This window comes from Ovis canadensis, chromosome 15 (genome assembly GCF_042477335.2).
Source record: "Ovis canadensis isolate MfBH-ARS-UI-01 breed Bighorn chromosome 15, ARS-UI_OviCan_v2, whole genome shotgun sequence".
Lineage (NCBI taxonomy): Eukaryota > Metazoa > Chordata > Mammalia > Artiodactyla > Bovidae > Ovis > Ovis canadensis.
The window spans coordinates 70,179,489-70,205,924 of record NC_091259.1 but is presented as its reverse complement, the minus strand read 5'-3'; the positions used below and the strand labels follow the sequence as shown (position 1 = coordinate 70,205,924).

Here is a 26,436-nt window from a genome sequence, read left to right as displayed (position 1 = left end):
GGAAGAGTGAAATTAATGATGGGAGGGGATAGAATTGCTAGAACAGGGTCCTTGAAAGAGAAGAGGCTTCATGGGCATCTAGGAGCTGAGATAGTTCATCTAGTGGTAATATTGGTTACCAAGAGCTCTTTGTTTCTAAGGATATTAACCCTTTGCTTGTCACATATGCTGCAAATGTTTCCTCTGTTTGGTATTACATTTTAACAATGTTAATGTTTTTCTGTTAGAAATTTTTATTGTCATAGCAAAAATGATCAACTTATGTTTCATAGTTTCAACTTTTGGCTTTTATATTATGCCTAGAAAGATTTTTCCAATTCCAAGTTTGTTTGTTTTTTTTTACTTTCTATCTTTTGGTATATTTTTTTGATTGAATTCTTAACATTTAAACATTTAATTTATTCTCAACTTACTAGACGACTGGATTCCACCTTAATTTATTTTTAAATTTATTTCTAACTAGTCCTATCCCCAAACTTCTTTGAATAATCCATCCTTATTACCTTTATCAATTCTGGTCTCATTCTATGTATATCAGATGTCCCTCTTTTGAATTTCTTTTTCAAGATTTTTTAATCTTGAAAAGATTCATGATCTTGATGCTTCTGGCTTCAAACATCTGTTTGAGAGTGAGTGTGATTCCTTTTAATGTATTACAGGTTTTTTTTCTGTTTCTTCACCTTGAAATACCTTATGTTACTAATGTCAGCTGAAAAAGTGAAAGTCACTCAGTCGTGTCCAATTCTTTGTGACTCGACTCCATGGACTATTCAGTCCATGGAATTCTCTAGGCCACAGTAGTAGAGTGGGTAACCTTTCCCTTCTCCAGGGGATCTTCCCAACCCAGGGATCAAAGCCAAGTCTCCCACATTGCAGGAGGATTCTTTACCAGCTGAGCCATCAGGGAAGCTCAAGAACAATGGAATGGGTAGCCTATCCCTTCTCCAGGTGAATCTTACTGACCCAGGAATCAGACCAGGGTCTCCTGCGTTGCAGATGGATCATTTACCATCTGAGCTACCAGGGAAGCCCTAATGTCAGGTAATGTGGTGCCTTTGAAAGAGAGAGTATGTACACTGGCCTTCACTGTACCAATCTCCATTTCAACTGGAGAAGCAGGAAAGGGCTTAGTCTTAAGACCACTGAGCTTGATTCTGGGGTTTTAGGGAGGATTTTTTTTTTTTAAGGTAATTGAGAATACTTGAGTAAAATTTTTCAGATTTAAGAATTTAAGAGTGTATGAGCAAGCTGGGTGGGAGCCTTTGAGAACTCAGGCTGCAAAAGATCCTGCTAATTTTCCCCACATAGAATTTGTCTATCATGTGAAGCTGGGACACCTGTTCTTAGGGTGAAACTCTGGCGAAAGTGTTGAGAATATAGAACCCAGTGAGTTAGATGAAACTGGGACTCTGATGAACTAGTGCTTCAAAACCGGACACAAGCTCCTATGTTTGTATGTGTTGAGGTAGGAAGCATGCCTAAAAATATTCTTCCCAGCAGTAGCAGTCAGTAAGTAGAGTGGGCTTTCTTTTGAAGGGGAGCTGTATTCTCCCCAAACTATTGTGGGAAGCTAGATTTTAAATTGCTTTTAGCTCTGCTCTGAGTGTAAAGTAAGAGAAAAGGCAGTTGGAGGAGGTTTGTATGCCATTTCAAATGGTGAGGAAAGCTTGATGGTTCATAATGGCTGATTTATACAAACGTTGTTATCAGGCTATTAACCGCTCAGCCTATATTCCCTATTAAATAGTGGCCAACGACTAGACTGCATGGAAGTGAGAGCATGAACTGTGACTGTAGTGAAGCTCTTGAACAGGAATCCAAACAAGTTTCAGTAGTAATAGCTAGCATGGTTGGAACAAGTGGTCATTCTCCAGAAGGTGATACTTTGAAGGACCTTTCTCAGTACTCACTTATAGGTATTGTGTTTTGGTATGTTTGTTGAAAAATAAATCCAATTATTTTGAGATAACTGTTATACATTAGCAGGGCTTTTTCTATAGCAAGTGGCAGAACCTTAGTTGTAACTGGCCTAGGTCAAGAGGGAATTTAAATTTAGCAGCTTACTGTATTTAAAATCCCCTTGTATGGATTCAGGAGCTGAGACAGTGTCTTTAGAATACTGTTTCATTGTCCTTTGCCTCTGCTCTCCTTTGTGTTGGCTCTCTTCTCAGACAGACTCTCTTTATTGTGACAAAAGTAGCTGTTTTTGACAGTTTCATAAGACAGTTTCCCTTTTGGTCCTTCTCCACCAAAGGACCCAGGGAAGGCTCTGATTGGCCAGGATTGGGTCGCGTAGCTAGAGAATACAGTGATCTGATTGGCCAAGCCCTAGGCATGTACACACTCCTGGAGCCTGAGGGTGGATTAGAGAGGGGTGGCTCCCTGAATGGGGAAGAGGTCTATCTTTCCAGAGGAAGGTGGGAAAAAAGATAAAAGGACACTCCAGGGATTTGAAAAGTCAGAGTTAGTGAAAGTGGAGTGAATCCTCTTTCCCTCCAGATATGATGTGGAGCTGGATGCTGCAGGGATGCACAAGACCTGGCTAGAAAATAAGGATGGAGTAGGGATGGGGAGCCTTCTTTCTAATGCTCATGAAAAAAGTGTGCATTAAAAAGCATAATAGTAAGAATTATTAGTATAGTATAATTTTTAATGGAAAATGATATGCAAATATTTTAATTATACATAAAAAATAATAGGTCTTTTTGTTGAGGCCTGAACTGAAATGAAACACCAGAAGGCAGGAAGAAAATAAATTTTTCAAGTAAAAATATAGCTGATTGTTTTCTGCAGACTACTGAGGAAATCTGATACTTGTAAATTATCAGTTACTTTTTTTTTTTTTAACTCGGTCAGGTTTAACTTGATCATTTCATTTTTATATTCTGCTTTATATGCTGGATTAGTTAAAGAAACTGTATCTTTCAGTCTTTGTTTTCAGTATGCTTGTTCAAACTATAGGGAAATTATATTTTCATTCAGTAAAGCTTTAAACCCAAGCATTCTGGTGTGACCACGAGGCTTCCCAGGGGACTTCTTGACCCTAAGCCTCTAGGACTCATCAGTTCAAGTCCAACTGTCTCTGGCTGGTCTGTGTGTATGGTGAGTATTTATGCATAGGGTTATTGTTTTGTTGATTTTTTTTGTTGATAATTGTCCTCTCTTGTCTCTTTTGGAGAAGGCAGTGGCACCCCACTCCAGTACTCTTGCCTGGAACATCCCATGGATGGGGGAGCCTGGTAGGCTGCAGTCCATGGGTCTCAAAGAGTCGGACACGACTGAGCAACTTCACTTTCACTTTTCACTTTCATGCATTGGAGAAGGAAATGGCAACCCAACTCCAAAGTTCTTGCCTGGAGAATCCCAGGGACGGGGGAGCCTGGTGGGCTGCCATCTATGGGATCCCAGGGACGGGGGAGCCTGGTGGGCTGCCATCTATGGGATCGCACAGAGTTGGATACGACTGAAGCGACTCAGCAGCAGCAGCAGCAGCTTGTCTCTTTCATGCTGTAACTGCCCTCCCTGCCCCCACCTCCTCTCTTTTCTCATACTCTGATTTGTTGAAGATAGCAGGTCAATTGGTCAATAGAATATTTCACAATCAGGTTTGGCAGATTGCTTCCTCTTAAAGTCTTTTAACTTGGGATGTCCATGCCCTGTTTTTCCTATAAATAAGTAGTTAGATCTGGAGGCTTGATTAGATTTGGGTTCCTCTTTTTTTGGCAAGAATAATTGAGGAATGGTGGTATGTTCAGTTTCATCTCTTGTGTTTTAACTTTCAGGAAGTGAACTTTTAAAACCTGATTCCATTGCTCTTTTCCCTCAAAACTGGCACACTAGACAGGGGTGATGGTTCTCAAGGCTTGCAACAAAGTGTATTTTCTTTTTGCACAGTGTATTTTCAACACACACACACACACAAAATTCAGGCATCTCAGCATCTCATATATAAGCCTAAGTAGCAAAGATGGTGGAGAAGGCAATGGCACCCCACTCCAGTATTCTTGTCTGGAGAATCCCATGGACGGAGGAGCCTGGTAGGTTGTAGACCATGGGGTCGCACAGAGTCGGACACGACTGAAGCAATTTAGCAGCAGCAGCAGCAAAGATGGAGTGAGAAGAAGGGTTGATGAGTAAATTTCATTTTCTAGATACACCAGAGTATGAGGTTTTCCCATGTGTTTCCCTTTAAATCTGATTAATTCTGCAGAGACAAGAAGAAAGAGGTGAAGAATGGGGGGGGGGGGGGTTATTCACCTGGCCAAAGATTAGAGGTGGGAGAGAGAAATCACAGGTGGAGGTTTCCCCTTTTTGAATATTCATATCAAATGCTAGTTGCCCTCAAAAGGCTCTCTTTTTTTTAAAACTTCTTCTGTTGATAAGGGATTTCAGGGCAGCTCTGGTTTTCCTCATCTGTAAAACCTCAATTCCTTTTTATTAATCTTCTTGTGCCTGTGAAATATCAAAATTAATCATTTCTAAAGAAGCTACTCTTTAAACATTAAGTTTTTTCTGGGTCGAACCTCAATGTACAAGTTTTTAGCAGGAAGAGGGCTCATAACTTGTGTTATATGAGGGACATTTTCCTGTTTTTACAAACTTTCTAAGGTCACATGATTATGTATTTTAAAGCTGTCTAGGAAAAGCAAACTTTCTCAGGATACATTTTAATGCATTTTAAAGCTGTTTAAGAAAATGTACAGTCCGTGTCACAGCCAAAAGCGGAGTCATGAGATGTATGCTCTGCTGATAATTTCTTCTGCTTAGTTTATTTTCCCAGTTAGGTAGAAAGAAATTTTCTTGTAAAAATTTTGTTCACTGTCAACTGCTCTATTGCACACAAGCAGACCATTTCCTTCAGTGTACTTTGCCCTTTCTTGTACCAAATAAATATTGTGCCTCCAAGCAGATGCTTAGTTGTGCTAAGAGTACATATTTGAACTTGCCCCTCACAGCCTGCATTCTCCTATCCCACTCCCACTGCATTTTTCAAACCTTCAGACATGGATAATTTCATTCATACTCCAGGAGAAAGGAGCTAGGGAGTATTCAGGTGTCATGATGATAGAAGTGAACCCAGGTTGGGCTTGCACCACCAGAATTGTCCAGCTGGCTTTGCAGGAAGACGAGCTACACTGACCTGGATGCAAACGCCCTGTCTGCTGCTTGCCATCTATCTGACTTTAGGCACGTAATTCGATCTTTCCTTAAACCTCAGTATTCTGTGCTTTAAAATGGGGATAGCACTGTTAAATGCCATTTGTTGAGGGCATACCATGTACCAAGCAGTGCTTTACTTACCAATCTCATTTGTAACAGGGGAGTACATTGTACATTGTAATGGGGAGTACTGTTTTTCTCATTGTGCATGAAGCTGAGGCCAGAAAGGCTAAGTCATTTGCCTCAAGTGATGCCCTTAGTGACTCCTAGCATTGTGCTAAGGATAAAAAGTATGTTTTGTTGATCTCAATCTGGCTTCCCTGGTGGCTCAGATCTGCCTACAATGTGGAAGACCTGGGTTCAATCCCAGGATTGGAAAGACCCCCTGGAGGAGGGCATGACAACCCGCTCCAGTATTGCCTGGAGAATCCCCATGGACAGAGGAGCCTGGTGGGCTGTAGTCCCTGGGGTCGCAAAGAGTCAGACACGACTGAGCAACTAAGCACACACATAGATGATCTTCCTGACCCAGGGATTGGACCCGGGTCTCCCGCATTGTAGGCAGGCACTTGACTGAGCCACCAGGGAAGTCCAGATTTCAATCACCAGGCTTAAAAGAAAAACATGAGAAATAATTTCTGTGGTTGTTAGTAACCTCATGCGTATAACTGTAGGCCTGAACATTTTGTTAGGATAAGGTTACTGAGTGATGTTTTACTTTTGCTCCTCATATAGCTTAGCTCTTTGGTTTTCAAGCAAATGTATAAAATTGGTTATTGCTTCATTTTACAGAGGAGGAATCTGAGTCAGAGTTTAGATGATTCACCCATGACCACAGAGTAAATAAATAATAGACTTGGGCCTGGAACACAGGCATTCAGATGCAAAACCCATGTTCTTTCAGACTGATCTTTTGGGTTAATCTAGAGATAAAGAATCTAGGTTAATTTAGCTCTGTTAAATATATCTGCAAGAAACCAAACAAATCCAGTTCCTTTGGTATGGTAGCCTGAATAATGACCCCCAAGGATATCCAAGTCTTCATCCTTGGAGGCTGTGAATGTTGCTTTCTGTAGCAAAAAGGGACTTGACCGATGTCACCAAGTTAGGGATCTTGAGATGGGGAGACTGTCCTGAATACCTGAATGGGCCCTCACTGTAATGAGTGTCCTCATAAAAGGGAGGCAGAGGGAGACTGGACTACAGAAGAGTGACTAGGGATGTGATGAAGGTGGGAGGAGGTCAGAGTAATGTAGTGATGTGAAGGAGGGGCCAAGGAATGCGAATGAGTTCTGGAAGCTGAAAAAGACAAGGAAAGAGATTCTCCTGTAAGTCTCCAAAAGAAAATAACCCTGCCAACACATAAACTTTAGTGCGGTGAAGCTTATTTTAGACTTCTGGTCTCCAGAATTGTAACAGCACAAATTTGTGTCCTTTCAAGCCACCAAATTTATGGTAATTTGTTACAGCATCTGTAGAAAACAGATACACTTCAACTTGTGTATATGTGTGTTAGTCAACTCTGTTGTTCCAAATCTGCATCCCTAAGGACTGTAGCCCACCAGGCTCCTCTGTCCGTGGAATACTCCAGGAAGAAATACTGCAGTGGGTTGCCATTCCTTTCTCCAGGGAATCTTCCCGACTCAGGGATCGAACCTGAGTCTTCTGCATTGCAGGCAGATTCTGTATTGTCTGAGCCACCAGGGAAGCCCCATACTTCGACTTACTGCACAACAACTGTGGTTTTCTGTCTGTAAGTCAGTGCTTAAGCCTACTTTGAAATGGGCCAGTGATGTTTAGAGGTAAACCACTGACCCCTATAGATGATAACTTCTGGATTTTGGTCTAGCAGCACTGACCATTCCTGCTGTTCAAGTATGTATCCTTTCAAACTTTCAAGGGTTTGGAAGATTCTAATGCTGAAACTCCAGTACTTTGGCCACCTCATGCGAAGAGTTGACTCATTGGAAAAGACTCTGATGCTGGGAGGGATTGGGGGCAGGAGGAGAAGGAGACGACAGAGGATGAGATGGCTGGATGGCATCACCAACTCAATGGATGTGAGTCTGAGTGAAGTCCGGGAGTTGGTGATGGACCAGGAGGCCTGGCATGCTGCGATTCATTGGACGTAACTGAGCAACTGAACGGAACCGAACTGAATGACTCAGTACTTAAAGAATCAGACACATCGCCACCTCCATTCTGTTGCCAGGTAGGAGGAGGCAACAGAATCCAGAGGGAGTTTTCCAGCTTGCAGTTTAAACTTCACTGCTCAACCTTTAAAGCAGAGGTTGCAAATTGATTGCCCTTAAGCCAGAGATAGATTTTGTTTGACCTGACAGTGATTCTTTACAATTTCGGTTATTTCCCAGAATTTAAAACTCAAGTGATCTCACATAAAAGCTGTGATTTCTGACTTTTCTGGAGGATGGAAAGATCTGGCAACACTGGGGTTATGTTATCAGTAGTACTTGGCTGGTAGATCGAGTTCCTCGCTGCCTCCTTTGGGCAGGGGTGGGGTGGCTGGGCTGGCTGTCCCTGTCAGTTTGATGCCATCTTTCTTTCCAGGACCTTCGTCATTTATTTTTCTCACTTGCTTGGCTGCTGTAGGTACTGAGTTTGTGGCTCTGCTTTAAGGGAAAAAAAACCAAATCCATATTCTGAACAGTTTAGCGAAATCATTGACCCTTGGCTGATAATCATGGAAATTCATGGAGCGAGGTGGCAGAAGAGTTGAGACTTCGCCTTAGTTTTTGCTTAAGTGAGGCAAATATCTTAGTTTTTAAATAGGAAGAAAAAAAAAAAACCCAGTAGATTCTGGAAACCATAGAGCAGTGAGATTAGCATGAGTTGTTGGTAAAGCTATTAAGCTGGATTTTGGAAAGCACATAGGGAAAAAAACAAGAGTTTAGGAACAAAGATGTGTTAATCATGCACAAGGCAATGCTCAAGCCTGTTTCTAGAATTACTAGTCTCCGAGGAAGGTCACTAATGTAGTTGATCTTTATTGCAAAAAGACATGATAGTTAGTTTTTGATATCTTTGTGGATAGTTATAGGCTAAGTACTTAAGTGAGTGATTTTGCGACCCTGTGGACTGTAGCCCACCAGGATCCTCTGTCCATGGGACTCTCCAGGCAAGAATCCTGGAGTGGGTTGCCATTTCTTTCTCCAGGGGAACTTCCCAACCCAGGGATCGAACCCGGGTCTCCTGCATTGCAGGCAGATGCTTTAACCTCTAAGCTACCAGGGAAGCCAATTTGTGCCTGGTTGAACAAAAAAACCTAAGGAGCTGTGTTAAGTATCTTTATCAGCCTGTGAGTGGTTTCTCGTGTAGTGCTCCAGGGTAGGAAGAAAGTGGCAGTTGTGTTACCCTCAGCTTCCTCTCCTGTATGGTCCCCTGCCTGCACCAGACCCCCTGACTCTTCTCACCCGCTGGCCCCATGGCTGCCTTCATTACACCTCACTGTCCATCCCTGTGCTTTCCCTGCTCATCTTGGCCAAAGAGTCTTCAAGTCCTTTCGCTCTGCCATTCAGCCGAGTCCAGTATTTTATCCATCAAAGAGTATTTCGCGAGGCAACAAAGCATGAAAACATTGTATAAAGCACCATTTTTTTTTTCCTTAGGAAAGTCCAGCCTCTCTCAGGCTTGGGTCACGTGCCGTGCTGTGCATAGTGCCAGGGCTCCTTTACCTTCCTCTCATTATTTGGTTTGCAAGGAAGTCATGGTGTGTGCATTTCGACCCCGAGGGAGACGTGGGACTCTTGGGATTCATGCTTTCTCTAGAACCTGCCTTCTGATACCAGTTGGCTCCATGAATAATAACACCCTTGTCTCTGGGTCATGACAAGTTTTTACCCCATCTCTGGGGCTCTGTGATTCCTTTCTTGAAAGGAGCATCTTTGGCCCCAGAAATCTCTTCTCTAGGCTGGTAACTACTTGCCCTTCTTGAATGGCTTAATGGTTTCAGACCTCTAGGAGTCCTACTCTCACTCCTGTTTGGTTCATCCACAACATACTTACTATAACTTGTACTGGCTGATCTCTTTGGGGATAAAGCTTGGTTTCACTTGACTAAATTAGCAGCTGGTTCTTAACAGTGGCTATTGATGCAGCAGCAGCTGCTGTCTTCCTGAGCCCTTTCTCAGATTGATTCCTGCTGATGACTTTTGGCTCTCTTGGACTTAACCCCATCTAAACGACTAGATTCTTTATGATAGCTTCCCTCAGGTCGTCTCATGGAGAGGCCTTTTAGAATCTTTTCACTGCCTGAATATCAGAGACCAGTTTTACATACTGTAAATATATGCAGCAGCAAGGAAGAGCCTTTCCTCTTATGAAAACATTGAAAAGGTACTTTTTAAATGTTGAAATAATGTGAAATGGGATGGAAAGCAAAGACTTTGGAAGCCAAAGCAAAAAGATATCAACAGTTGAGGATGACTCTCTAAAGGAAATAGAATGGAATTTGAAGGATAAATGTGTGGTCCTGAATTGCAATAAAAAACAAAAATCATGCCTTCAGGTTCAAGGTTGGAATACCTGGTTTAACTGTGGTACATGCTAGGGTGGGAGTCAGGGACTTCATTTGACTGAAGAAGATCGCCGTAACTTGAGTGCTAAGAGAGAATGTGCTCTTACGTGTGTTAGCAGCAATGCTTTGTCCAGGTTGAGAGGGGAAGCCCCAGACCCTCTACCCAGGGATTGAGCCCTGGCAGCTGGTGGGCATAATGCTTCATATTGACTAGCATATTGACTTAAAAAAATTTGGAATGAAATTTCTTTAGGTGAGGCATTTCTCTCCATTGTTAGGTGTTTGTTACTTCTGTGATTCTAAAGACTTCTGTGATCCTCCCTTCTTACTCCCTTATATAAATACAGTTCTCAGGGACTAAGCCTACTCTTTGAGAGAGACCTAACAAAACGAACGGGATGAAGAAGAGGATGTTCTGGATGGCATGGGAATTAGATGCCAGTTCACGTTGTTATAGTTGAGGGAGCCCCAGGTCTGTAGTCTGGAGAGCTGTCTTCAGATATCTGAAGGATTGTCATGTGGAAGAGGAGTTAGATTCGGTCCATCTTAGGGAACTATTTTAGATTGTGTACCTTACTTGAGTCAAAGTTGAGAGGTGCAGAAAGGAGCAGCTTGGTCTCTGTTTTCAAGGCTGTGTTTACGGTACAGTGGAGGAGACACACCCAGATAGCTGTAAAATAGTAATACTCTGGTTCTCTAGGAGACATAAAAGAGGCAGATTTATGCCCAGGTTAGAAAGGCCTTTCCCAACAGTTAGACTTCCCTGGTGGCTCAGACAGTAAAGAATCAGCCTGCAACGCATGATACCCAGGTTCCGTCCCTGGGTCAGGAAGAACACAAGTGGAGTGGGCTGCCTTGAAAGCTAGTCACCAGTCATGTTGTCTTGCTGGTAAAGATGAGCTGGAGGAAGTCGGAACAGATGACTTTTCTGCCTCTATTAATCTATGGTTCAAGCCCCTCAACTGACTTTGCTTTTCTTACCTGGAGAGAGTCATTGCTAAGCTGAATGCCCACGAGTTGAACTCAGTGTTCTGGGTGGACCAGGCTGGAAAGAGTGTGAGGTGGCATAGTTTCCACCAGGTGGAACTGCATTGGTGTGTTTGTTTATGGAGCCAATGAGAACGGACCTGGCTGTTTTTCTTGTTCACGGACGTGCTAGAAGAGTCCAGTGGCACACTTGGCAGGTACAGTCTTGCTGCTTTTGTTGGTTGGTTGCATCTGGTTGTGAGGATCATGGCATCCCATTTGAGTGGGGCAACATTTCATTTCCTGGGACAAGTAGGCTGAAAAGTCGGTTTCCCATATTTCTCACCTCCAGGAATCCAGGTAACATCCAGAGATGAGCTGCTGAGACCGGAGACTCCAGGTTCTTCCCGTTTGATTTGTTATTGTTGTTTAGCTGCTCAGTAGTATCCGACTCTTTTGCGACTGCTGACTGTAGCCTGCCAGGCTCCTCTGCCCATGGGATTTCCCAGGCAAGAACACTGGAGTGGGTTGCCGTTTCCTCCTCCAGGGGATCTTCCCAACCCAGGGATTGAACCCAGGTCTTCTGCATTGGCAGGTGGGTTCTTTGCCACTGAGCCACCAGAGAAGGCCTTCCCCTTTGACACTGGAACTTGAGAATAATACAGACTTCTGTAGTTGGGTCCCTGAGCCCTAGAAAACATGTATGTCACATCTGGGCTCCATGCAGAAGGCCGAACCAAGCAAAGGCAGCCTGGGAGGCAGAATGTTCTGGTAGCACCATTCCTGTTCTGTCTGTCCTCTTTCTGCTGCCGTATCACCATTCTCATCAGCTCTCCCTTCCCCACTGTTGATAGAATGCAATTGTAAGGAGGCCAGATGGGACCTTTTTCTTTTGGCAAACACGTTCTAAAGTTCCAAAAGGCAGACACTACCTGAGTTTGGCATTTCCTCCTAGTTTTGTGTATCTGACCCTGGCTCTTTGGGACATTTCCCTCCCAGATATGTCAAAAATCACCTGAAGGGTGTGGAGATGAGGTGTAGGAGGTTAGAGGGAGCAGAACTGCCACCCACCGCCCCCAGCTGCTCTCGTCACTTTGTAAGAAGGAGACAGGCAGTTCTTTCTAGAAAGCCTGGAGCCAGAACCAGAGGTGAAATGCTACAGCTGCTGTGGCCGCAGGGTGTGTGGATGTGTGCGTCGTCCTGACACTCTTCCCTTCTAGGAATTCTCTCCCCTGGGTGAGTGAGAGTTGAGCCAGCCTTGGATGGAGTGGGCTACGTGCCTCCTATATCGGGCCCCTGGGACTCTCTAGAGTAACAGAGGCAGAGGGTGGGAGCTCTCAGTCCTGACAGTTAACCTTCACCCAGAGGCTTAAAAAAATGCATGGACCCCAGTCCCCAGAGGGAATTTTTAAAAAAATAAATACTTGCGATTTAATTTTTTTTTGGCACAGTCACTTTAATTTTTATTAAGCGTATGGCTGATTTACAATCTTATGTTACTTTCTGCTGTATAGCATGGTGTATCAGTTATACATGCACATGTATCTACTCTTTTTAGATTCTTTTCCCATTAGGCCATTACAGAATATAGCGTTCCCAGCAGGTCTTATTGTCTATTTTATATTTGCTAATGTGTGTATGTCAGTCTGTCTCCCAGTTTATCCTTTCCCCCACCTTAATTTTTTAAGAGCATTATGTATTTCCATAGTGTACCATTCACCCATTTGCAGTGTACAATTCAGGAGTTTTAGTATATTCACAGACTTGTATGACCAGTACCACAATTGGAGGACGTTTTTAACAATCACGGGCTTCCCTGATAGCTTAGTTGGTAAAGAACCTGCCTGCAATGCAGGAGACTCCGGTTCGATTCCTGGGTCAGGGACATCCACTGGAAAAGGGATAGGCTACCCATTCCAGTATTCTTGGGCTTCCCTTGTGGCTCAATTGGTAAAGAATCTGCCTGCAATGCGGGAGACCTGGGTTTGATCCCTGGCTTTGGGAAGATCCCCTGGAGAAGGGAAAGGTTACTTACTCCAGTGTTGTGGCCTGGAGAATTCTCTGGATTATAAGAGTCAGACACAACTGAGTGACTTTCGGTTTCGCTTTACCCATCACTCTCCATTTCCCCTCAAAATCCTCAGTCCTCAGCAGTCGACCACCTATCTACTTTCTATCTCTATAAATTTGCCTCTTCTGGACGTTTCTTGTAAAGAGAATCATACAGCAGGCGATCCTTTGTGACTGACTTCTTTCTCTTAGCATAATGTTTTCAAGGTTTGTCATGTACTTCATTATCACGTATTTCATTCCTTTTATCCTCAAATAATATTCCACTTTAGGAATATGCCATATTTTGTTTATCCACCATCAGGTGACAGACATTTGGGCTGATTCTCATTTTTGGCTATTACGAGTAATGCTGCTAATGGCTACAAATTTCTGTGGGGAAATATATTTTCATTTCTCCTGGGAATACACCTGGACGCGGAATTTCTGGGTCACATGGTAACTTTCCATCTAAGCTTTTGAGGAACTGCCAGACGTGGTTCAAAGCAGCATCACCAGTTTACAGAGGCTTCATAAAGCTGCCCACGGTGAGTCGAGCTGCGATTATAGCGTGCTGCCCTGTGGGTTGCAGTTCTCACCCAGCCCCATTTGGTGGTGGTGGTTGTAGTTTTTGTAATCTTTGACTGCACCCTGCGGCCATGCGGGAGCTTAGATCCCCAACCAGGGATCAAACCCACTCCTCCTTCGTCTTAAGCACTGGACTCCTAGGGAAGTCCACTTGGCCTCATTTGGAAGTAAAACAACTGAAGAACAGAGATCAGCTGTTACCCAAAGGAGAGAATATTTTTAGAGCAGAACATCCACCCCTTACAAAGTGTTCTTTCCAGCCTTCTCCATCCCTCAGCTCTCGCTAGTTAGTCCAAGGCTAACTGAGCTCTGGCTCAGGGACTGGTCAGTCTAATGCTGGAGGAAGTGTCCACCTAGGATCTGGCTTGGCTCCGAAGAGTTAAGTTGATCTGGAAACCTGATCTGCGGTTGAAGTGGAGCAGAGCCCCAGATGTGTAATCCCCGCTTCTAAGGATGCGAAGTCTTTTCTTGTAAGCGTCATCGCTTTCTTGGTGCTATCTGGTAAAAACTGAGTCATGAGGTGCCGACAAAAAATCCCTTGCATTCAACGTGAAATTTGAGGCATCTGCTCATTCCTGAGATATTCACAGCTGTCAGCCCTGCTGTCTTGATGGTAAACAACTTGCTGGGAATGAACTCCTGCCACTGTGACTTTTCCCTGGCTTGTCTGAGAGAGGCATGGACCCAGATGGTGTGCCCTGGAGAGTGTGAGGGTAAGGGACTGCGTGGGGGTCACCTGAGGATTGAGCAGCTCTGCCTTTCACAAAGCGCTGCTTCTAGGGTAGCCCCAGTGGAGGGAGGCAGAAGCCAACCGAGGTGTCCCGAGAGCTGTGAAAGGACATTCGTCTCACTGCAGAGGCACATTGCCCTGAAGTGTGCCTGTGAACCAGCCTGAGTCCTGTTCTCCCTTCTCTGTGTTTGCAGCCACGGCACGGGGTACGAGAGTGACAACCATACCACGCCCATCCTCTGTGGCGCCCAGTACAGGATACACACCCACGGCGTCTTCAGGGGCATTCAGGCGAGTACACGGGGCCCCCGCTGCCTCTTTCCTTCCCAACAGCCTCTCACGTCCTTGCTGCTGGCCATTTGGCCCTGGCAAGTCTGTTCCTAACCATAGGCTCCTGTGTCAGCAGAGATGCGCCCTCTTCCACTGGGGCAGGCTGAGGGGTCTTCTCCTTTCCAGAGGCCAGTGTGGATGCAGCCACCTCACTCAGACCAGGGTGCTTTCTGCAGAATTCCCTTCTTTCCTCCTTCACTGTTTAATTCACCTTCTCTAGGGTAGGCTGTGCACATCTTATGTTGGGGCTAAATGAGCTTGAATTAATGACCTGGACTCTGGACTTCTAAGACTTGTTCTGCACGGGCAAGTGCCCAAAGGTAGACTCTGTCTTTACTAAGCGAGAGTGAGGAAAGGAAAGTAAAATGGAAACTGGACGGAAGGCCATCTCCCAGAGCCTCTTTTGTGCGTTCAGAACCACACACAGTTACCAAGGGTTTGTGTTTGTGCCTTTGGCATGTGACTCTGTGGTTGCAACAACATGAGTAACGGCTGAGATACTTTCTCCAGAGTAGCCAGCACATTAGAAATAAGTTGTGTGTGGGCCAAGTTCCCACGTGATGTGTGGAGCAAGTGCTCTGAGATGTTCTGAAGAATGTTTCCAGAGGCATCATGAAGATAGAACAGCGTGTCCCCTCATCTGAAGCCTTCGAGTGGTGAGAATAAAGGTGGGGGTGACGGAAATATGGGACATGTGATGGAAGTCAGACAAGTAATGTCAGGCTTCTCTACCAGGACTGGCTGACACTGACAACTCTGTTTTATTCCCTGTTGCCCTGTGCGCTGCCTCTGGAGTGAATTAAAGGAACTGTACGAAACTCCTTTTCCCTTCCTTTTCACCAAGCCCAGTTTATCAGACTTTCTGTCGAGGTCTGTGTTCATTTTCTTCCAGAGTGGACCAATCAGACACAGCTGGCTCCTCATTTAAACTTATTGCATCTTTTGCCTTAAGACACTGGGGCCCATCAGTAGTAGAGCCGTGTGGTACTACTGTATGTTTACTTCAAAAAAGATTTGCGCAGCAAGAATTGAAATAAGAACTTGAACATATGCTGGTGGGTGGTATGGGAAGTGCCCAGGGCAGGTGTGGGTAAGCTTAGAAGCGGTCCTGGGTCTTAAGACAAACTGTGGATGTGCTCTCGGGCCCTGACTTGCACCTCTGTGTGAGGACGAGGAGGCTTCAGTGGTCCCTCAGGTACTTGCGTTGCTTTTGTTTATGACTCACTGGTCCCGGGAGCCTAAGGGGCATTTGCCTCACTGTTGCCCTCTAGCTTCTTCTCATGGAGGACCAACCATGCGCACATACTCCTCCAGGATAAAGGTGATCCACAGAATGCCCCGCGATGGACAGAGAGTGGGCAGAGGGCAGACACACAGTGCTTCCTGGTGTCTCTAGTAAAGGATCATGCTGGCAACACTGTGAGCTTCCTGTGGTTTCAGCTGCCTTCACAGAGCCCTCACCTCCCAGGATGTATTCTTTTTCCTTGTCATTGACTCACACGTGGAAGGTTGCTCAGTTGGGGGCTCATTTTTCTCTAACAAGGAGTTCCCAACCCATTGCAGATAGGGCCCAAGGTCATGTGGCCTGGTGTCCGAGTGGGAGGGAATAGAATAGAACCTGGGGCTTTGACTTCCAGACCTCTGCTTCAAGATGAGAAGCTGAGAGAAAGGAAAGATTGGGAGCTCTCCCAGTGTGCAGCATTTCTTTTCCCGATGCTCCAGATCAGCAGCCCTAAGACTGACTTCATCTCAGGTCCCGGTTCTGGTTGATCAGCAGTGATGATCTTAGGGCAATGCACTGTTGAATGTGCTGCTCTGTCATCCATTAGCGATGTCTGCTTTGGGCACCTCAGGTGTGGTGGGGAGTGGTTTCAGGCATCACATCCACTATCCCTCCTTTGGGAATACTTCAGAGCTCACTTTCCTTGGGATCAATGCGAATGTTCACATGTGGCTTAAAGCCTCTGTTTATCTTACGCTCTGCTTGCAGGATGTGCGGCGTGTGCCTGGAGTGGCCCCGACTCTTGTCCGATCGGCATCTGAGACCAGTGAGAAACGCCCCTTCATGTGTGCTTACCCAGGCTGCAATAAGAGATATTTTAAGCTGTCCCACTTACAGATGCACAGCCGGAAGCACACTGGTAAGTGCATTCACCGTCCAGTCTTGGTTCCGGTGGCTCAGGGGCGGCTTAGGAGCCCCTGCTTCCAGCTGTCACTGCCAGGACACAGGTGATTTCTGGAATGCAAAGTAGGCACTACTTTCAAGTGATGGAAAAAGGCTGCCAGGCCATTTTGTATCCTGAAGTTCTATCCTTTATTTAAAAAGGGAAGAGCAGAGTAGGTGGATAGCATCCCACTCCAGTACTCTTGCATGGAAAATCCCATGGACAGAGGAGCCTGGTAGGCTGCGGTCCATGGGGTCACTGAGAGTTGGACACGACTCAGTGACTTCACTTTCACTTTTCACTTTCATGCATTGGAGAAGGAAATGGCAACCCACAACAGTGTTCTTGCCTGGAGAATCCCAGGGATAGGGGAGCCTGGTGGGCTGCCGTATATGGGGTCGCACAGAGTCGGACATGACTGAAGTGACTTAGCAGCAGCAGCAGCAGCAGCAGCAGCGTAGGTAGAGCATTTCACAGAATTAGAGACCTGGCTTGAAGTCTGGTTTCACTACCAGGTGGTGTTACCTTGAGCAAGTTACTAACCACTCTTCAAACTTCATCGGCCTTACATGGAAAATGGAGATGATAGCCTCCCTTATACAATTGTTGAGACTAGGTTAACTTCTAAAATCAAATTGAATGAAAGGAATTAGAGAGATGAACCATCTTTTACAGTTCCCTGTGTCAGTAAGTCTGAATAAATGCTCTTATTAGTTTTACAGTAGTATTAGCATCTCTTAAGGGAGAGGAACTAGCCTGGGGGCTTGGTAGTTAGATGATTCTAGGAACTTGATATGCAAGGTCATTCTGGAGACTTAGGATGAGATGGTCCAAAGAAGAGCTTAACTGCTTGAGTTAGTAATAACCAACTAGGTAAGAATGGGAAAATGGCTTCTAGGTTTAATTTTTGTTTTCAACCCCCCCAAAAAGATGATTTTTGAAGATGTTTTAAAGAAAACTGGATTTTCCCATAGATTATAGGGTCTGCCTCTGGGAGAGCACTGGCCACGTTTGGTTGTTGTCCACAGTGAATGTGAATATCGGTTTCACAAATGTCTGTTCTTGGTTGGCCTTGTGGGCACTAGATGGGAATGTGACTGAGTTTCCCGACAGGAAATCAGGGCAAAGCACAGGCTCTCCTAATGGGGAGCTGGTACCATTTTTTCCCCACGATTTACTTTGTTTTAAGTACCATTATTGTTTATTATTGCTTCCCTCATAGATCAATTGGTAAAGAATTGCTTGCAATGCAGGAGACACAGGTTTGATTCCTGGCTTGGGAAGATCTGGTGGAGAAGGGATAGGCTACCCACTCCAGTATTCTTGGGCTTCCCTTGTGGCTCAGCTGGTAAAGAATCCACCTGCAATGTGGGAGACCTGGGTTCAATCCCTGGCTTGGGAAGATCCCCTGGAGAAGAATACTGGCTACCCACTCCAGTATTCTGGCCTGGAGAATTCTGTGGACTGTATAGTCCATGGGGTAACAAAGAGTCAGACACGACTGAGTGACTTTCACTTTCACTGTTTTATTGTTACTGCAGACTTTTCTTTGGGGAAGCTGAAGAAGAAAATGAGCTGGGTTCAGATCTCTTTAGACCACTGGTCTTGGCTAAGCCATTGTGTCTGAAGGCTACAGTTCTGGCATAGACCTGAGTTTACACTCAGTCGACTACCTGCTTTAAGCTGAAGATGAGAAGTTGCATGTTGTGTTGTTATGTATTTCCCCAAATGAGATCGTTTGAAAAGTATCTGATTATAAGGAAAATGATAAAGTAAGATTCTGCCTGCTGCTGCTGCTGCTGCTGCTGCTAAGTCGCTTCAGTTGTGTCCGACTCTGAGCGACCCCATAGACGGCAGCCCACCAGGCTCCCCCATCCCTGGGATTCTCCTGGCAAGAACACTGGAGTGGGTTGCCATTTCCTTCTCCAATGCATGAAAGTGAAAAGTGAAAGTAAAGTCGCTCAGTCATGTCCAACTCCAGCAGCCCCATGGACTATAGCCTACCAGGCTCCTCTGTCCATGGGATTTTCCAGGCAAAAGTACTGGAGTGGGATGCCATTGCCTTCTCCGAAATTCTGCCTAGACAAATAAAAGAGAATACATTGAAGGCAGTATTGTTGTAGAAACTATAATGGAAAAGAGGCACTTAGAAAACAGGGGTTAGATGTCTGGGGAAAGGGAAGGCAGTAAGAAATATAGCCATGACCCTCAGACCTGCTGGAACCTTTAAGAAACTCTTCTTGCAGAAGACGAGGAGGGAAGGGTATTTAACATCACTGAAGTCCCCTTCTTGAAAGAGTGCCATCTTTTTGTATCTATTCCTAATAATAGTACAGACTATTATGTTAAGAACCTTTTATTAAATACTTTCCATGGGCCAAATTCTCTACATTCATTATTTCATTTTATTCTCACACAGAAAACAATTATCCGGTGGGTAGGATATAGGGAAGACTCAAACTCATGCCTTTTAACTCCAAGTCACAGGCCCCTTTCTCAAAGAGTCGATGGTGTGTTTTGGAGGCAAGACATAAAAAAATGAAAAGGGAGGAGAGAATGTGTGATGACTGAGTGAATCTGGAGGCTCTGAGAAGATTCATTCAGAGGGTATTGTTTTGAGTGAGCTTCGTTTGTTTCTTGGAGAAGGAGGGGCTTGGGTTAACCAATAAAGGGTAGGCAGGGTTGGGCAGAGAAAGTAAAGGATGAGCAGAAGCAGAAAGGCAGAAAAAAGATGAGACTGGACAGAAAGAAGTGTTGCTTTTCCAGCTTGAAGAGCTGAAGTTAAGGCACTGGGCTGGATATCAACAGAAAGTTGAGGAAAGCTTCCTGCTCTCAGGATTTTCCAGTCTGGCAGATGGTGGATCTGACAAGGCCCCATGTCAGCCATTCTGTAATGAGGGAAGGAAAGGTTTTCTAAGTGAACAGGAGGCTTCCAAGAAGGCATTGCAGAGGAAACAGCATTTGAGAGGGACGTGCCATAGAGTTTATGATGGGTTAGGGATCTGGAGATAGGAATGGAGGGTGTTTAGTGTGAGCGAAGTACAAGGCAGGGTTAAGGAATGGTGAGCTCTGTAGAGCAGGAATATAGATCAGTTAGGGAAGCAGAGGCAGTCTTAAGGCTGGAAAGGTAACCAGGAATTGCCCGACAACAGAAAGAGCCAGCTGATCCTGGGATGGCTTGCTCTCCATCCCAGAATGCTGGTGACTCAGAATTCTCATAAGAAGGTCGGACGGTCCAGGGTTGCTCAGTGCACTCAGGGGACGCAGCTCCTGGGATTTGGCTGAACTTTTTCCTGCAAAGACAGGGGCAGGGCTTCTCCATTGAGAGGCAGGAGGTTGTGTAATCCCATTCCTGTCTTCTCTCGAGTAAAGGGATACCCAGAACTCTAAGGCTCTGGCTCCTGGTTTAATTTGAGCATCTTAGAACCCTGGAGTTGTTTATACCTAACTCAGGGATGGGAAGTCAGTAGCAGAGAATACCAGAGCCTTAGGCCATAAAACATAAAGTACTTACTCCACGGGGCCAGCTCCAGGGGGCATCCGTCCCAGAATTCTGCCACAAACTCAAGTCTTGGACTTAAGACCGCTTTGGTTTATTATTTGTTTAAATATTAGCTGCCAGTATTTTTTGAGCACTGCCTCTGTGCTAGGCTGTAGGCTAAGCCCTTTCTGTGGATGGTCTGTTTATAAGTCCTTGGAAGCTGTCAGGTTATTGGCCCTGTTTCACACTGAGGAAACGACACCTCACCCAGCAGATTGAAAGAGCTGGATATTCCCCACTGTGTCAAACTCCAGAACCCGAGTTCCCTTCACTTCCAACTCAGCCTTATTCACCCAGCCCCTGATTCTGCGCCTCCTGCCCATGAATGTGTGTATGTAGGTGGGACTTCCTCCTAACCCTGTGGTTTGGCATGCTTGCATGCTAAATCACTTCAGTTGTGTCTGACTCTGTGACCCTAAGGATGATAGCCCGTCAGGCTCCTCTGTCGTTGGGAATTCTCCAGGCAAGATATTGGAGTGGGTTGCCATGCCCTTCTCCAGAGCATCTTCCTGACTCAGGGATTGAACCTGCATCTCTTAACATCTCCTGCATTAGCAGGCCAGTTCCTTACTGCTAGAGCAACCTGGGAAGCCCCCTAAGGTTGACAGCATATCCCTGAAACCTTCCACCCAAGTGCCTTTCAGCATTTTGGGATCCTTTCAGTCCCGGTAAGAGAAATTGCCTCTAATGAGATCTTTATTTCCAAAATCATTTTCCAATGGGATACGTGTCTTCCCCAAGGTGAGAAACCATACCAGTGTGACTTCAAGGACTGTGAGCGAAGGTTTTCTCGTTCAGACCAGCTCAAAAGACACCAAAGGAGACACACAGGTTTGTAGGCTCCCTTCTCATTGCTGGCAGTATGTTCCCTTGGATCATGGTTGATTTTGTGATTCTTTTGATTGTTCAATATGGGTGTGAGAGGGTCAGCCATTTTTTAAGTTTCTCCAATAATTTTCCCTGCTGGGGATTTACCTTCTCTTAAAAAAAAACAAAAAACAAAAAAAAAAAAAAAACAAAGAAAAGAAAAGGAAATGCCCCACATTTCCCCTGAAAACCACAGAGTCATGATACTCCCACTAGCAATTTGCTGATGATACACTAAGTGTCAGTAAAGAACACGGGTGGGTGGAGAGCAAAGTCCCATCTGTAGTGTGTGATTCACTTTTTCAGTCTCAGACACAGCTGAAACTTCTCTGAGAAGCTGGACACTTGTGGTTAAGCAATAGTTGTTCCCAAGACAACAGGTCTTCAAGGATTACTGTGCGGCATTAGGTGGCTCCTGCTGGGCCTGGGGTGTTGGGGAAATCCGAGGGCGAGCCAGACACTGCAGGTATGGCTGGAAATGCCCAACTCCTCAGGCCACCGGGAAGCAGGCCTTGTGGGCCTTGCTATGCCCCCACATGGTTAGGGCCGCGGCTAGACCTTCTCTGTCCGTTTAGGTGTGAAACCATTCCAGTGTAAAACTTGTCAGCGAAAGTTCTCCCGTTCTGACCACCTGAAGACCCACACCAGGACTCATACAGGTAAAACAAGTGCGTAAACTTTTCTTCACATTTATTTTTCTTTATTTTTTTAAACTACTGTTGAATGGAGTTGCTTGTGATGCGAGAGATTGGAAAAGATGAGTGGAAACGTTCTAAACAGCTTTAGAGTCAGGAGAGAGAACAGTGCATGGCTGTCTTTAAATAATAACATTGTTTAAGAAGGAATGGGGGTGGGAGGTATGGATCAGAAGAGATGTGAAAAGAACTGTTTTCAGGAGTGTCCAGAATGAAGTGAAGAGATAAGCTAAGTCCCTGCTGTTCCCAGTTTGTTGCATCAAATCTTTATCGCTCAGTTTGATAGGATAATCAACCTTGGAGGAAAATAGCAGAAATTCTACAAGCCAACCACTTGTTCTCCTGAAAGTTTGCATTTTATAACACTGTTTTCAGAGACCTGAATCTTTGCTCTGCTAAAAGTTAATGCCCCAGGAGCAGTCATGGTTTCTGCCAGACTCATATTGGTGTGTGGGTATTATTTCCTTCATAGTAGAATAGAGGGAGGGACTCCCTCCTTCCCTCTGGCCCAGTGGTTAAGACTCAGCATTTTCAATGCAGGGAGCACAGGTTCAGTCCCTGGTCAGGGAACTAAGATCCCACATGCTGCATGGCCAAAAAGTAAAAATTAAACAAATAAAACGAATAGAGAGAGAAAAGACATTTATTCACAGCTGCTGAAAGTTTTTGCTTCTCCACAAGGCTGGTGTGATTCATAATGGAAATAGCACCATCTTTGATGTGTATTTCCTAGCTTTAGAGGGAGGACCAATGCTTAGGTTATCTCATTTTATCTTCACAACATCCTTGGAAGAAAAGTAGGATAGGTAACATTTCATCCCCGTTTTACAGATGAGAAGACTGAGGCACATAATGATGAAATAACTTTGTTTAAAGTCTCAAAGCTAGTAAGTAGCAACCCCAGTTCTGTCTCTTCCCAGCCCACCTACCCACTGCTTCTTTACTGGGGAAAGAGTCTGTGTTCACCTTGTGGCCCAGGGAGGAGAGAGAATCAGGAGGTGGCCCCCTGGTCAGCAGAGTTGAGTTCCCTTGAGAGTTTGAGGAGGATGATGACCGACAGGAGAAGAGGTTAGGATTTGTCCATTAGGAGGTGACCTTTGACAGCATGGTTGGCAGTGGGAGCAGGGGACAGGAGCCAGATCAGGAAGGGCAGAGGGACAGTGAGTGGGAGGCAAGGGAAGTGTGAGCCGTGATTCCTCCGTGCAGTCCTGGATTCTCAGCCCCAGCAGGCTGTACTTGCAGATAGAGTACCTGTGCCCCAGAGTCAGTGGGATGGACAGCTCATTCCCTGACTCGAGTACCTTTAATGTCGCTTCTTTGCTTTAGTCCTGAGCTCATAATTTGGTGGGGAAGGGTTATCATCCCTGGTACCCTGCGCCCCACCTCATGCATATCTGTACATATACAAAATGACCTATGTCACCAGCAGACTGTTTAATATCTAACTGGGAGCTATAGTTGATTAGCCTCCAGTTCTAACCGGGGGACAGTGCCTCCCCTGGGATATTTCTCAGTGCTTGTCCCATCCAGTATTTCTCAGAGAAGAACTATCTATATCCTGAGAACCTCCTCAGGTGGAAGAAGTGACTCCTGTGATGTTTTGACTTAGGATAAAGCCATAGCTGTATTTCCATTATGCCGAGGCCCAGGAAGTGTGATGCAACAAAGTGTGTCCTACAGACAGACCTGGATTTGGAATCAGACAGACCTAGGTTTAAGAAGTCCTGCCTGTGTCTGCATTCACCTGAGGTTCTAGCCTCATCTGTAGAATGGGGATAATAATGCTTACCTTACAGGTTGTTGGAAAGAGTACATGAAATTATATATATTATGTATAATTAATATATATAATTTTATATATGTGTATATATATATATATATATAGAAATATGATAACCAAGCACAGAGCTTAGTACCTAGATAGGCATTCAGAAATACTAATTATCTTTCCCATCCAAAATGAGATTTGGAAGAAACTTCTGAGGCCTCCTTAGATGGAGAAGCCTTGATTTTTTGGCAGGCTTTTAAAAAATCTCGAAACCATGGCTCACCTCAAATCTTTTTTATAATGGGTATTACTCTCTAAATAACCCTTTAAAGTAAAAGAAGCAAATACCATGTGTACTGATGTCAGTGATTTATTTAAAACGCCCAGCCCATCCAGAATATGTATACAGACAGAGATGTTAAAGCTATAGTTGCAGCTATGTACTGGGTGGCAGTCCATTAACAGTATCCTACGTGATGATCCTAAGGCCCTTGCCTTCCAGTTAAGCTCAGTCCCCTCCTTAAACAGCAAACGGGAAGCGTTTACACAATTCACAAAACCGTCTAATGACAGCGGTTTTGTTTTACCAAGTGTTTCCCCCCTTGATTAAATACGAAGTGCCCAGGCATTTCCATTACCTAGATTCGCTCCGTCTCTCCCATTTCCCGAGTCTTCTGACTTAGTGACATTCTGTAATTGCCACAGCATTTTAATCCTTGAGGCCCCAGAGGTGCTGCCAGGTCAGGGCCGCCTTGTGAGATGAACTAGGTGTGTGAGCTTAGGCAAAGAGCTAGAGGGAATCTGGAGTGGGTGCCTTGCGATGATTTAACTCAGGCCTTTGGTAGTTGAACTTGCAGCTCCGTCTCTCCACGGCAAGTGTCTCTGACTGGCCATTGTGTCAACAGGTGAGAAGCCCTTCAGCTGTCGGTGGCCCAGTTGTCAGAAAAAGTTTGCCCGGTCAGACGAGTTAGTCCGCCATCACAACATGCACCAGAGGAACATGAGCAAACTTCAGTTGGCGCTCTGAGGGTCCACAGCGGCCCCTGTCCTGCACCCCAGGCAGGACAGTGCGTGAACTCCTTTCAAAGCTGACTGTAAGATTCCTCCTCACTCGCCTGTCAGAGAAGGAAATGGCAGTTGATCTTTCTTCATCCAGCGTCTGAGACAAGATGCCTGTACTACTGGATTCTACCAGGTTTGCCCAAAGGAGTTGGTCTCTGCTTAGCCAACTTTGAGTTGACTCGTAAGGCCCTGGAGAAGTGGCTCTCAGTGTCCAGTTAGTTAAAAGCCCGTCGCCATTTGGTCTGGATTTTCCACCGTAAGCAGAGCCACTGTTGGTGATGTTCCCCCGCCCCTTCTCACGTTACGCTCATTTTCACGAGGAATGGAGTCATTGTACCATTTTCCATCATAGAATATTTATGGGCCCAGGCATGTGGATGTGTCTGCTAATGTAAACTTTGTCATGGTTTCCATTTACTAACAGCAACAGCGAGAAATAAATCAGAGAGTAAGGCACTGGGGGTGAGTCCTGTCCGACATTCCGGAGGTTAGGCAGGCTGCTAACCTGGACCAGGCAACTTTTAAAACTCAAGCATTTCAAGCAGCTGGAAAAAAAAAAAAAAAGAATCAGAACTAACCAGTACCTCTGCAGAGATATCTGAAAGAATCTTAGCATTCAGTTCATTCATTGTTAACGTTAGCACAATGCTCTTAGGAAATCGTGCTTGAGGATCTGAGATTTTGTTTTTGTGTTTCTGTTTGACTTTGAGTTGTAATCATACACATCCTCAGAGATGTACGTATCTCCTCACACAAAGGAAGTGGAATTCATTTTTATCATTCGGGGTGTCCTTAGAGTATACAGACCATGCTGGTTATGTGGCTTCAAGTTGTAAAAATTAAAATGACTCTAAAAGAACATAAGGGCTGGTCCAGAATTTCCACTGATAAGACTGTTCTTAAGTAACTTAAATAACTTTGGGTCTCCAAGTATATGTGAAAAAAAAAATGAGACTTAATAGTGTGAGGAAATCCATTGTTTAAAGGTGGTTGGGTGTATGTGTGTGTGTTTTGTTTTTATTTTTTAAGGGAGGGAGTTTATTATTTACTGTTGCTTGAAATTATTGTGTAAATATATATATCTGATAATGATTTGCTCTTTGACAGCTAAAGTTAGGATATGTATAAATGTTAGACGCATCACTGTTTTGGTGTTGATCTTCCAACATATTGATAACACTAAAAATGTAACCTGCATTTTTCACTTTGCTCTCAATTAAAGTCTATTCAAAAGGAAAGTGGTAAGATTCTATCAACTGTATTGTGTTCACATCTTGGGGAGAGCTGAGCCTCTTTTCCACAGGTAAGATGCTGACACTGACATCAGTGACCACTGCAGACTAATCAGGTCGTGACCATTCTTTGTTTCTCTCTGTTGAAACTCAGGAGGCAATTACTAACCCTAGAAGCAGCCAGAGAGCACTGCCCCTTCCTCTCATCATAAAGTAATTGTGATCACAAGGGCTTATGGCTGGACGGGGGGACTTGTGTTTTCAGAGTCATTTTCATCAGGCTATCATTGCATCGCTTCTTATTCCATGTCAGCAAAAAAGCCTAGAGAGATGTAAATAACTGTTCTTTAAAAAAAAAAAAAAAGTTCACAGGTACACACTGCAATCAGGAGGGTATAAACTGAACACCTAGTACAACTGAATTAGCAATTGTAGTTGCTGTGAAGTAGCTCAGCAGGTTGGAGACAGCTCAGGCTTTCCAGGGCAGCTGAGTGTGAAAGCAAAGATCTACATTATCTATAAACTATAAACTCTCTTCCTGGTTCTGGTGGATAGTTTTTCAGTTGTAAATAAGGAGATTAATTTGGTGCCGCTCCTCTCCACTCCATTATCTGGGAACTTGCATGCATTCCAGGCTTCGTTTCTTCATTTAAAATGTATCTTGAACAGACAGCAGCTCACCACAGGGATTTTTCTGTGTTGAAGTGCAGCTCAAAGTTTGGGGCCGCCTGAAAGTCAGGTCCTGAGGC

At 44.7% G+C, this 26,436-nt stretch overlaps 1 protein-coding gene across 4 annotated transcripts in view; it reads left to right on the top strand.

The window, feature by feature from the left end:
• The window catches only part of WT1 (WT1 transcription factor), a 49,915-nt gene extending 24,610 nt beyond the window's left edge, over positions 1-25,305 (top strand). For 2 of the 4 annotated variants that reach the window (XM_069554677.1, XM_069554679.1), the window contains 5 exons: positions 14,222-14,318; positions 16,348-16,498; positions 20,805-20,894; positions 21,506-21,598; positions 24,299-25,305. In XM_069554677.1, the coding sequence (XP_069410778.1) occupies positions 14,222-14,318; positions 16,348-16,498; positions 20,805-20,894; positions 21,506-21,598; positions 24,299-24,420 (553 nt within the window). In that variant the 3' untranslated portion in view covers positions 24,421-25,305. The remainder of the gene's footprint in view (positions 1-14,221; positions 14,319-16,347; positions 16,499-20,804; positions 20,895-21,505; positions 21,599-24,298) is intronic. The other 2 variants (XM_069554680.1, XM_069554678.1) reach the window with 1 other exon arrangement.
• Positions 25,306-26,436: the final 1,131 nt, after the last annotated feature.